The sequence below is a fragment of the Phalacrocorax carbo genome, chromosome 4 (genome assembly GCF_963921805.1).
Source record: "Phalacrocorax carbo chromosome 4, bPhaCar2.1, whole genome shotgun sequence".
NCBI classification, from domain to species: Eukaryota; Metazoa; Chordata; class Aves; order Suliformes; family Phalacrocoracidae; genus Phalacrocorax; species Phalacrocorax carbo.
The window spans coordinates 66251069-66264567 of NC_087516.1; the positions used below are offsets into that span (position 1 = coordinate 66251069).

The window sequence follows — 13499 nt, forward strand, 5'->3', positions numbered from 1 at the left end:
TTGTATTTCTGTGGATACTAGGTTCTGTTCCCTTCCTCACCAGAAGGGAGCAAACTGTGGTCTGAAGGCTGTTTATCTGCCATCTCAGTTTTCTGCAACAAGCATCCAGAACAGCCCCGTCTCCCAGGGTACCACTCCTCCTGCCTGCACCTCCCCTGGACTTTAAAGTGAAAGCAGGGCTACTTCCACGTGGATTTAAGCTACAAGAATGAAAGGATTTGACACTGTTCCCTTTTGTAACAGCTTCTTCAACTGTTGTTTCCTCCACCCACCCACTATAAACAAACAGTAGATTTAAGTGAATAGTACCTTTTACTCCCTAGCAACTGCCACCTACCTTTCCCTTCCAATTTCTTATCCTTTACAAGTAAATACATTGCTAAGCTTTTTAGTTTCAATTTCACTGACAACTTGTATTGCAACATAGCACCCTTTTAGAGTTATGTTTATAAGCACACCTCCCAAATGCCGACAGGGTTCCCCTGGAACATTTTGGGCAATGATGCATAAGGTGCTTAAAATCCTTAGTTGTAGGACATCAAGATTTTTTTGTGTGACCAGATTCAGTGAGGCCTTCTGTACAACTGGCTTCATTTCATAGATTTGGGAAGAAGAAATACCTAGAATCATAACATTAATTTTAGCTTTAGTTAAGGTCTGTTTAATGTGAAGTGCCCACTTTACGCTGGCAGACAAATTACCAATGGGGCAACTAGAGAATGCATGAATGATAATGTACAGACAAGCTTTTTATTATTTATTCATAGAAAACAGCGGGTTTTGGTGTGCTGCTTTGAAAAATGTTCAAACTAGTAGAATATAATGAAAGCACAGTGAAAATTCTATTTCATTAACATTTAATCATAAATCGCTCTTTAATATAAAACATAAAATAAAAGTCTGTCATAAGCACTTCGGTGTAGAGAATGGAGAAAGTCTGCAAAAAGGGGAAAGGAAATATTGCAGTGGTTTTCACAGTTCCTGTTATCTGTCACTTCAGAAGGAAAAAATAAGCAAAGAAAAAGCAGTCTTCAGCCAAATCTCACAACTGGTCATGAAGAAACTGCTTAGACATTTCTCGAAACCTTACATTTTGCTGCCTAAAAGTATTACCAACATCTATAGACAAGGAAACAATTATTTTAGCAAAATCACAACAGCTCAGAAGCAGCAATCTTCATCAGAACTCTGCTACCCAGGAAAAAATAATCAGAATCGAGCTGCCAGAGCAAATTCAGAAATCTTTTCCATGAAATACCTATTACGATGTTTATCGTATAACAAGTATTCTCAAATTCCCCTTAGAGGTATACAAGAGTGGTGCACAAATAACAAGCTCTTACGCACTACAGATATTCAAGGCTTATAGAATATTAGATCTCTATAAAATACTATAGATTATGTCTCTTTTCAAGACCTCTTGTCAGAGAGGTCTTATTTGTTACTCTATAAATACAAATGCAATATTATGCTATCAATACTGATTTGAGTAACATCACACTGCCGATTAGCAAAACACATTGGCACAGAAGATGCAGGCCGCAATGTTTTTTTTTAAGTTTAGACAACCTGCACATCTCTGACAAAGAACAGAGCGAGCCTCCTTATTGAAGGCCACCTATCAGTAACTGCTATCTGTAACTCAGTGCCTTTCTGATAACATAAAATCTTCCTCCTCCTTTAACAGTTCTTTCTTTACCTAACAAATGGCAGCCACCACCTGAGCAGAGCCTGTACCTGCAGCCCCTTACACATTTCATTGTCAGCGGCTAGCAAAGCATGTTGTTTGATTCCTGTCAACAGCAGTCTTGACGTACTGAAAAATTGCTCGAGAAACAGTAGAAAATAAGCATCAATTACACCATTGCGACTTCTTTCTCCCAGCCATCATTAAAAATTCTGACAAGTCAGCCAAGCAACCAAAACTCTTGATACGTTTTGCCATAAAGCAAACAAAAAACCCCAAACAAAACAAATCTAAAAGCACCTTCTCATCTGCTTTGCTTGTATCCCAGGGGCTGCTCAAACAGCCAGCTCTGCAGCCCGCTCAGGAAATGAGCGTTTAGGCAACACAGGTTTTCCCAGAGGCAAGATTTTTTTAAAGGAAAATACAGCCCATGGAGAATGCTTTCTTTAAGCAGCCTTCTCTGTTTTACACTGATGTGGATCAAGCATAAAGCCTCTGTTGATCACAGCTGAGTTAGGAAGGCTGAAGAGAAGCAATCCTCCAAGCAGGCAGGTTCCAAGCTCATTTTTTCCCCTGATCAAGCTCTTTGCCACCGGGTAACCTTACCAAGCGTGCTTCTATTGACTCTCTGCTGAAGAGTATGACTGTGCATGGTAGGGAATTGACACTGTGGGCATGAAATGATAAATTAGAAGTAATTGCTGAAACGGCCATTCATTCATGAATTGTCGGCCATTACCTCTTAATGCACCTGGAATCCCAGAGTGAGCAACGCGTGATTCACAAAGCAGTATGATGTTGCTGTGCTGTGTGTTGTGCAACAGTTCAGTAATGAGTGAGTAGTGGTCTATGAACAAAATGCAAAACTTCCCATTTAGTTGGGAACGGATCCCTGTCACCTCTGGATGAAGGGCAAGCAGACCTATCACTGTATCTCTTGGTGTCAGTCCTTTTCCTGCTTATTGTTTTTCCCTGATTACTGCACATTATTTTTTGATATCCCCCTTCAAAAATGGCTTCTATTCCTACTTGGGCAGGTTGGCTTACCTTTGTACAGTTCTACCTAATCAACACAATCAATGTAAACTTGGCATTTTTGATGTGTGGCTGTCCTTGCATTTCCTCTCTTCCATATCCTCTGAACAGATATAATCAAATGCAATAACTTTAGAAACGAAGTCTTTATGCTTAGAGGAATGTGAGCTATTTATCCTGATCATTCATTTCTAGAAACTGCTTCAAAAACTTCTAAAGGAGAATCATCCTATTTCTTGTTGAAGTGTATTCATAAAAACCAAACTCTTAAATTTGTGACTGAGTTACACAACCTTTAAGATTCGCTATTGTTTTTTCTTTCAGTCTTTATCAGAACTCCAAAATTGCATCTGTTCTCAGTTAAGTCTCATCACAATTCTGATTTTGAACTTCTGATTATTCAGAGAACTTATTTCATACACCTACTGTTCAATTCATGTTACTTAGCCTTACTATTTAGTGCAGAAAAAAACCCAACTCAACTCCACCAGTTAGCTCACGGAGCAAGTTCTTGTAACATCTTTCCAAAGTAACACGCCATCATACATATAGATGAAAGTCCTCCTGAAATTTTGCAATCACTTTGTCTAGCAATCTACCATCAACTTCAGACTTGTTACATTGCAGTACAAATTGCTGATATTCCATCACTATAGGTTAATTTATTGTTGGATCTGCTGCCATGCTATCTGTTTCCTAGAAATTCCCAACTAAGGCTTCCAACTAATAGCTCCAAGTTTTTGGACCTTTCAGGACCAGAGGATTCAAGTACTTTTTCTTGTCCACATATGGTGGAGACTTTAATTATGGCAAGATAAGAATGGGACACAAGGGTAGGTCCATCAGCAACCCTTTGTGGTCTGGAATACTAAGGAGATTCTTAGTCATTTAACTCAAAGCACGTGAGCAACTCAATATGCTTCAGGGACACAGAGGTTATGTCCATTTTTCACATTGTGCAGGTACTGATGCTGGTGGCTACTGTCATGCTTATCATGCTCATCATCTTATTAGACTTTAATGGGGGTTTTGACTATCGAAGAAAAACTTCACTAGGACTTCAGTAAGTTACGGTACATGCCAATTTTGAAATGTGCAATTATAGTTTGATACAAGACTGTTCTACATGGCACAGCCAATGACAGATATTCTCAACCTTGTCCAGGCTGCTCCTTTGTAGACTCCACTTCCATTTGCCTACCTTTTAACCACCTTTCCATTTCAAAGTCTGCTTTAGGCTGACAAAATTCAGAAAGTTCCAGCTGAACCCAGAGTTAAACTAGCTGCTAGAAGCAGCAACTGTACCCCTTGGGAATGAACAGCAAATCCCACTGATATTGCCTTCATGCATTCTGAATACCCCAGAACAACGAATACTTACAAGTACGTAAGAATTAGTCTTCAGGTGTTTTGGTTTTGGTGTCCAATAGTGGACACTTCTGACAACTTTTGGTATTAATATAGCAATTTCCCACCGTGACATGGGAGAAAAAAGTAATTAATATTTGTGGCAAAACTAGACACTACAAAGACAAGTGTCACAGAAAATCTTATATTGCAACAATAGTTGCACTTTACATTCAGTGAAAGATTTCAATCACATGCCATGAAAAATAAGGCCTTGTGTTTCAATAGGAACAATGAGTATAAAATGAAATATTGAGCAGCTGCTTATTCCATGAATATCCTCCATCCAGTGTAACAAATGATAAAGGAGTCATACAGAAAGAATAGTTTGCAGTTGTGCAATTAAAACCCTTATTGTCAAGCATATACAAAATGGCTCGAGCTACCTTAATTTTATAATTTCTTAACTTCTGAATGCTTAGCCCTTTTTTTTTTTTCATGTAGAGAATTTTTTATTCCTGTAATTAGTAGTAGATATTACACAGGGAAAACTTCCTTCAGCATCCAGGCAAAGGGCATGTGACAAAAGGACTACACAGTATTCTCAAAGCTCATTTGTATGGGGCTGGAATTTCTCACAGTCTGGGCTGCCATTTTTCCCACTTTATGTTCACAAACTCCCTTCTCGATATGCAGTAGCGTATGTTTGTGGTAGTGAGGGACAGATGCTCAATCTCAACAAAGATCAATGTGGCTCTAGGGAGCACTGTAGCATCTTTTCTCTGATATTAGACTTCACTATCCTGAGGCTGTTCCTATGTGGCAGCTTACCAGGTTGCCAGTCTGTCTTTAAGATAGCTCTCTTTATCTTATTTTTAAAAATAAGAAAGTATATTTAAAAGACATACCTGTCCAATAATAAGGGGGACTACAACAGTCATAAAGAGCTGCGAGAATATAGATGTAAAAGGCACAGAGGAGGAAGATCCAAGCTACAAAATAAAAATATACCATTAACATTGCACTTTTTCTTAATATCTGCAACTTTCATACATAGATATCACACATTAATATACATTTTCTTTTACACATATAAACGTGTTTAATTGTTAAGCCACAATAAAGCATTTAGTATTCCACAATGACAAAACTAAAACAATCTCTGGTTGATTATTTTATAACCTAAGGTAGTAGTTCCACCAAAATTCATTTAATTGAAACCCTGCTACACATATATGCAAAGTAAATCATATAAGCATTTGTAGGATGATAGTCTAAAAAGACAGGGAGTGAATCTTCCTAACTAAGCAGTTACCTCAACTAACCTTACCATTTATATAAATACCAAGCAACAAAAATTAGCGTAGTTATTTCAATAAATAACTATTATTAATAATGACAGTAATATAATGAAGACATTCACATTTTTTATTTTAATGATGTTAAAGAAGAGGTCTATTGAAAGCATATAACTATTCTTTCATTAAGACGACTAGACAGTGACAGGCTTAGTCTTCATATAGGTGATCTTTTAATTACAATTGTAAATGCTAAAAGTATTTTTTTAAAAGATACAGGTAGAAATGGTGAACCAAACAGAGCCAGTGGGATTTTTGCAACCTACTTCAGAATGCTTAGGAAAATAGTCACTATTTTTTACATTCCGATTGGACTTGTTTTATGCTAGGTCATTGAAAAGTTTCACTTAACATAATTTAACATCTCTTTAACAGCAACAGAATATGCATTAAGAAATATACAGTATGAAGACTAAAATAGCATTGTCAGACCTTCCACAGACAACTGTTTACTCCATGATGAGGGTAAATGACATAACTGAGGATTTCACAGATCCATGTTATTTTATATCTTGCACTTCACTTTAAAGATCCTCAAAATGATGACAGAATTCAGAATCTATTCAGCTCCATCTAAACGATGCTGATTTCCTAAAACATTCTCGCATATGTCATACTCACAAATTATACTCAGACTGGATTATACTTTTTGACACTTATCTTCCTTTCAAAGCTACCTGCAGGCATGATAGACAAGGTGATCATACAATCTAGTCCTTTCCTGTAACTCTGCCTAGAAAAATCAACATATGGCCATAAAAGTGGATTTGGCATAAAACCAGATTCTTCAGAAATTCAAAGAACAGAAAAATGAGAAATTTCACATACTGAAGTATTTTACTTTATTCAGAAATGTATGACTGCAACCTTTACCTAAAGAAAATAATCTGATGAGAAAAGACCAATTATACCTCTTTTGGTGGTTTACATGTATATGCAGTACTTTTTTGTAAATACCGTTTATATATGCACTGCTTGGGAAAACGGCATACACACCAGTGGGGCTGTCTGTATGCAAGTTGAGCTTTTGGTGCACACAGATGGCATCAGAACTGGGAAACAGCATGAAATGGAATTAACCTCTGACGCTTGGAAATCACAGGACTTTGAGTGTTGCTTGGCCAGCTTAGAATTCAAGAGAGTGGGACCAGACCAAATCTACTCTTTTTTCAGACGTACTCCACTGCCTGCCTTCATATGTCGCTTTCTGAATATGCTCTAGGTAGAGAGCCTTGGGCACAACATATGGGATATGGCCATTTACCATGCATTACCTTAACTGGCAACATCAGGTAAGACTCATTTTGGCCATTTGATAAATTACAGCATCTCATCCTCATCCCCATTACCTCCAAGTTTAACAACGTGGGCACAGAACACTGTTGGAGGGGACCTGAAGATGATGCCATCACTAAGACTTTTGGTCTGCAAGTAGGGTGCAAGTGACAGCACCAAGGTTAAGAAGCCTACATTTACCATGGAGGCAAGAGGGAGAAGTAAGGGCTTGCAGGGGAAGATTCAGATCACCCATGAGTACCTGAGGTCAGGCAGTGCAGCTACTCCACTCCCAAGGGACAAAGGGGGCTCTGCATGACTCCTTGCAGAAAGTGGAGCAGAAAACTCCATCATACCACTCGTGATCTCCTTGTTGTTTTAATTCTTGTAAGGAGCTTCTGAAATTTTAAATGGTTCATGGTTTTTCAAACTGTATTTGGACTTACTTTTTGCTATGTGCCAAGGAGCTAAAAGCATTACTTACTGTGTATTCAAGGAAGTTTTTTCAAGTGAAAGTGAAGATTTTTAAACTTTAAAATCTGCCTGGGTCACAGAGGAGTGAATCTAACCAAGCAGTCTGCATGCCAGGACCCTCTGCATAGCTTCACAAAACTATGACACTTTGGCAGTGGCTCTTGTGCATTTTTATAAAACCATTGATTGGATTTCTCTCACTATAAAGTTTTATGCTCAGTGGATGCATAATCAGTTTCTAAGTCAGGAATGAAAAACTGTTCAACAATATAACACCGCCAAAAAGGGCAGCCATTCAAAGTCTTGCCAACTTTTTAAAATATTACTTCAAATGTAGTGTCTTCAAGCTGTTGTGGATTCTTAAGCACTTGGTATATATAAGGATATGGCGGGTTTGGATGTGGTGTTCTGGGGGGGTTTTTTGTTTGTTTTGTTTAGGTTTTTTACATAATTAGAAACTGAATTACAGGTACTGTGTTAGGATGCTAAACCAATTTACCTAGGAAAAGTGAAATTATTTTATTCAAAGAAATTATGATTTCTATCAGGATATCAGAGTCTGGTTCTTCACCTTGTCAACTTCACCCCACCCATTCAGGCTCATCTCACTGTCATCTGGACCACCAAATGGCAGACATTTCAGGTAACTATCTCACCCTGACTACCTTTTAAACAAAACAGAAATCCACATAACAGTCCAAAATGTCAAAGTTAAATACATGATTCATTAACTCTCCTTTTGCCCAAAGGAAGTGAGTTCTTCAACTACATGTGGTTTGTAGGGAAAAAAAACCATCTCCTTTTTGTAGAAAAAGTCAAGTTCTTCTGCTTCTAATATGACTCCTCCATGATTCTGTGACCACACTATTTTTGATCCTTTTTCAGTTGCATAGTTGAGAATCTTGTTGTTCTGCTAGTCTCCAGCACCTTCATTTCTTCCTACAGAAGAGCATGGAGCTAGCTTTTTTCTTGGGTCCTTAAGAGGTCCTAACACTCTGCTACACCACACCTAGGCACAGAGGTTCAAAGCACTGTGTTTGCTAAACTCTGCCCCGCTTTCATGCTGTAGTATGCTATGGTATTAGACTTCCCTGTTCCACCTATGGTGCTGACATTAGTTCTTCAACCAGACTTCTGAACTTTGTTTCTCTTCTGTATATTACGACAATAGCTTCAGTGGAATGTTTTTTATTAGAATCTATCTGTTAGACAACTTCTGTTATCTCTTAAGTATTATCTTGATCTTAAATCTATTCCCAAAGAAAGACATAGAAGATAAGATAAAGGTGGAAGAAAAGAGAAGGCAGGAACTTCTCAATCACACAGAAGAGAAAGACTTTTAAACCCAGGCTTGGACATACAGTGTCTAACCATGAGGAATCACAAAGGCTAAAGGACTCACAGCTAATGGATGCAGAATTTGACCAGGACTGCCTCAACACTTTTAGTATGCAAACTCATCAGGCTCACAGACATAAGTATCCTATGGACCCTCAGACATTGCCTGGGTTCCAAACTTTCTTTGAACTTGGATTTGTTCACCACACACATTTTGAGAAAGAGAAATGAGAACTGAGGAACAGAGGAAACAAAAAGCTTGATATAATGTTAATCAAACCTTCCTACGCATTTACAAATGCAAATCTTCTGTCTGAATGAATAATATGATTTTGCTCAGGTTTTAGTTGAATCAAGCGAAGTTCTGTGCTCCATTTGCTGTCATGAAACAATTTTTTTAAAAAAACAACTTAGATGGTCTGCACTGCAACAAAATTAGCCTTATGCTAAAGTGTCTGACTATCTTTGGCTGTCTTCCTTATTATAATAATCTCCATGCCTAAAAATGAACCTTTCTTCATAGGTAAACAAACAGAAGAACAACTGTAAGAACTGGTATAAAACAATCATAGAATCAAACTGCTGATTTATAGCTGTGAAAATAAGCTGATTGGAATCTCTTATGGAAGATAAAATGCACTGTTTAATGAAAAAGCTATCACAAATTTTCATGCCTTCTTATTGTCTATGCTTATTTTAGAACATTTTTGAAATGGAAGTTTGATATTGTAAAGCGATCGTTATGTGCTATTCTGGATAGCAGCATGTCAGTTAAAGGTTTATTAATAAGCCAGCCTTGCTTGCTCACATTCAATAAAAAGACCCTGGAAATTCTTTCTAAAGTGGAAGGCACTTTTCACTTAAATAATCTGAGGGATTTCAGGAGGACAGGTCAGATGAGCAGGAACTTGCACCTTCTGCAAGTGTTTGCTGGATATGGCTGTAATGAAAGAGAATTCCAGGCAAGTCTTTCCAAACAATTCTGTCACCATGCAGTACTTCAAACCTGACCTGCAGTATTCTTGCTAATTTAGTCCTAGACCTTTCTTCTCAAGAGACCGCCTATTTTAAAAAACTCCTGACAAATTATTTAGTGGGTTTCTTTATGAGTTTGTGGTAGAAACGTTGGCTTATCCTTAATTGATAGGCTACATTTAACTGGCTGTGGTAAAAACAAAAAGCAAAAACCAATGAAACAAGAAACCTCCCTTGCATAAAAAGATGACAATTCTACTTTGTGGCCTACACTGCCTCCACAAGCCAGATGCTCCATTCTTATCTTTCTGGCTGACCAGGGAGGTATCACTGCAGATGTTCCCACATCTACAACTGCCACTGACTCAGAAGAAACGCAACTCCTACCAGTCACACCAAATTATAATCCAGTGCCACATGTGCTGCACATATTGAGTCCACTTTGGAGGCAGCTGTCCTTCGGGGCCTTACTCTTCCAGTGTTCTCCTGCAATTAACATGTTTCCTCAGGTTGTGTCTTTATGCTCGTCATACACCACCAGCCAGCTTCAGCCTCGCCATTTGTTGAGCAAGGCTGAGGAAGCGAGGCAGGGGTGAAAACAGGGCAGAACTGAGGGGGAGGGTCACTGGCTGCTCTCTCGTGTGAGATATTTAATTTAAGCTTTTCTTTTCCATCTTCACATCAGGCTATTCTGATAACCACCTCTTTAAATTTTGTGTTCAATGCTGTATCGTCACTGCTTCGGGTAACTCTCATTCAGTCAGGATTCAGCTGCCTTAGAGGCCTGTCTGGACCACCCCATGTGCTAATCCCTTCACGTCCTGTTGTGCATGACAGCCCTGTCACAGAAAGGACATGGAAGGTGATGCACTTTTGGAAAAGATGTGGATGGGATCCAGTTCAGTAATAAAGGACAACAAACAAGAGTGACCAGCTAAACTAAGCTCTCCCTTGCTTTGGACTCTTTCCAGAGCCCTTATCCTGACCCAGTCATTGCAGGAGGTTATGTTACAGCAGAAAAGTATGCGCATCACCCTCAGTCACCCAGGTACTTGACAAACAGAAATGCTTTGCAGCAAATACACTGCAATAGGCAGTAACTGTAATGATGCCAAGGCTCTGGGAAGTAGGAAGCGTCTGTGCTACTCCACAGGAACGGTGCTGATGGGTGCCTATGAGTCCCATGGTGCCCAGCTCTAGATTTCAGGTAGGAGGTCAAGTGATGAAACGGCCATTCCTACATAACATTTCACAGCAGTCTAAACAGAGCTGGCAGGTCACTGGGATGTTCTTTCTACTCTGTTGATTTAAAGGCATTCACGTGCAGAGTGTTTAGGTATCTTGGAAAGGCAGAAAAGCTGTGCAAAGATGCCAGCACCCAGCGACTGACCAAGAGTCACTGGTTCTGAAATTGTCCACCTCTGATGGGTGCTAACAGCAGAAGGGGGAAGGGGAGGCATATCACTGAGAATGGAGCCTCTATAAACGTACTTATATTTTAAAAGAAAGCTTTTAATTCCGCCTATCAAAAACTGCAAGTGGTCTCTTGCCTCAGAGAGAGGGACTAAAGGTATGACAGAGATCACATTCAATCCTTTGGCAGTCATGTATTTTAACAAATAGATCTTTCATTGTTATTCTTAAAAATTAAAGGCAGACATAAGTCTCCAGTTCTGCCAAAGAAAAGATGTTCTGGTCTTATGGTACATTTTGCAAATTCTTGCGTACTCTATATGCTTCTGTGGCCATGGGAATTGATTTGGCACAAACATAAAAACCCTAGCTGTCTTACATATAGCCTCCAGTTTTGTTTAAAAAAAATGAAAATCAAAGTTTCATAATCAGAAGTGTGGAAAAAGAAAAGCTGACAATCTGTCAACTTAAATTTTTATTTTTCTGGCTTAGGCAAGGAGACTGTATATTTTGGGGTTCCCTTGTTAAAGTGATCACAGATGCCTAATCCCATTCCGGGTTCCCCTGTGACACGTTAAATACCAAGCCAATCCAAACATACCTGTCGATTTTGAAGACTTTTACCGAGCTGTAAAAATAACCATAGGTATTCTTAATCTGAAATATACCAGAGCTACTCTTCCACTTTACCATGATACAATGATCTTAAGGGCTAATGTAAAGAAATGAGATCAAGCATACGACCCCAAGGCACCTAAATGGGAGTTAGATGATTAATACCCTTGGAGAGCTGAGACTTAAGCACTACAACCAAAAATTCTGCTGCAAACAAGGGGATGACTAACTAGAAAGAAACAGATTAGTAAATACAGGATAATTAAGAACCATGAATATTATGTATCCATGAAAAAGGCAGCTGTAATGTACCAGAAGAAATTAATCAATCAATGTAGCGGATACTTGTGACATTGCACAAGGCTTGGATAAGCCATTGTGAAGAACACTGCTCAACTGTGCATGATTCTTATTACCTGGGCTGAAGAAGGAATTAAAACTGGAACAGGTGCACAAAACACTTCAGAATAAGGTTTTTCTTTTTTAATGTTTTAATGATTAGAAATGCATGGCTTATTTAGCCTAGATGACTGAAGACTGGGAAAGAGGATAAGATTGTACACTATGTCTGAGCCAGGGTGATAAATTTCAGAAAGAAGTGCTATTCAGGTGCATGATAACATCTTCAACAAAGACAAATCGGTAAAACACCTATCACAAATACTTACTGGGAATTAGGTTTCTGCTCATCAGAGACAAGTTTCTAGTATTGCAAGGGTGGAAGGAAAGCAAAAAATCCTTACTTTTAAGTGGATCATGTTCAGTTCTAAGGTGAATTGCACAGGATGGAAAAGAGTTGGACTGGGTGAGTCAGGGAGGGATCCTCCTGGTATCCTGGTTCTATGATCCTGTTAAGCTGTGTGGTTAGCTTCTGCTGTGTAGAAGCGGGATGTGTACTTAAAAGACTCCCCTAGCATTGTATAGATGAAAATTTTAAGAGCAAAACCAAGTAGAAAAAGTCCTCCACAGAAATGACTTCTACCTAGACAAATTTACAACATCTTGTGCGTGTGAGCGCGGGCCCCGTTATTCTGTTATTTGTATGCAATTTATATAACAAAGCCATAAAAGGTGAATTTGAAAAAGCAATAAAATGATTACACAAATATTTCACTGCAGTCATTAAGACGTTCTGGTTAATGGTAAAGGGCTTGTTATCAGATCAGAGAATTTTGTCTTCCCAATGATTAAACAGAAAGTGAACATTGAGGTAAACAACCAGGTAGAAATAATGATGCCCCTTAAATCTTCCACATGTAGCACTACACTGCTTCCCCTCCTTCCCGCCGCCCCTTCCCACCCCCCACCCCCCACTGTAATCAGCTTTTTGTCACATACTAGTGAAATCCATTAGCTGCAACTTCCTTATCAACTTCCAAGGCTTTTCAGCTGCTAAAATATTTGCATATTTAACGATTCATTGGACTGGTATCAACTCTCATTTACCAAGTAATTGAGAGGAAAAACAAGACAGTGTGTAGAAATCCTGTTTAAAAGAAATATGTAATGACAGCTCCTTTTAATAAAAAGATTTACCTGAAATACATGGGATTGAAGAAGACTTGGCAAAAATTTGAGAAGTATCAACAACTTTTAAAACAACGTTTTAAGGATTGTGAATACAAGGGAAAGCTTTTAACTTCAGTATTTCAATCACCTTCTAGTTTCATTCATGTCCTTATTCACCCATCATTTTGTTTGTTTTCTCTGTGATACTTGCACAGAATTTCCTTCACTTGCCTACTCCTGAATTCCTTCAGCAGTGCTCTTTTCTAGTACTTACAGCATAACCACTACAATACCACCATAAAAATACCTACTATAAAATTCAGTAAATTGAGAGGGTACCAGAAAAGAAAACATCACTGAATAAATCAAGAAAAGGAGCAGGCTGATAAAGCCTTGGAAAGATTCCATTTTGACACAAATGTCATGGTAATCTTCTTTGGTAAAACAGCAAACATGGGAGCAATGCATGACAG

General features: G+C 38.6%; 1 protein-coding gene across 6 annotated transcripts in view; it reads right to left on the reverse strand.

Annotated features, from left to right (window-relative positions):
• The window catches only part of SLC10A7 (solute carrier family 10 member 7), a 156045-nt gene that overhangs the window by 39046 nt on the left and 103500 nt on the right, over positions 1–13499 (reverse strand). For 3 of the 6 annotated variants that reach the window (XM_064450292.1, XM_064450296.1, XM_064450295.1), the window contains one exon: positions 4978–5061. The exons of 2 other annotated variants lie outside the window; for them this stretch is intronic. In XM_064450292.1, the coding sequence (XP_064306362.1) occupies positions 4978–5061 (84 nt within the window). Of the gene's footprint in view, positions 1–4977; positions 5062–13499 lie in introns of those variants that run through there. One more of the 6 variants, XR_010372754.1, reaches the window with a different exon arrangement.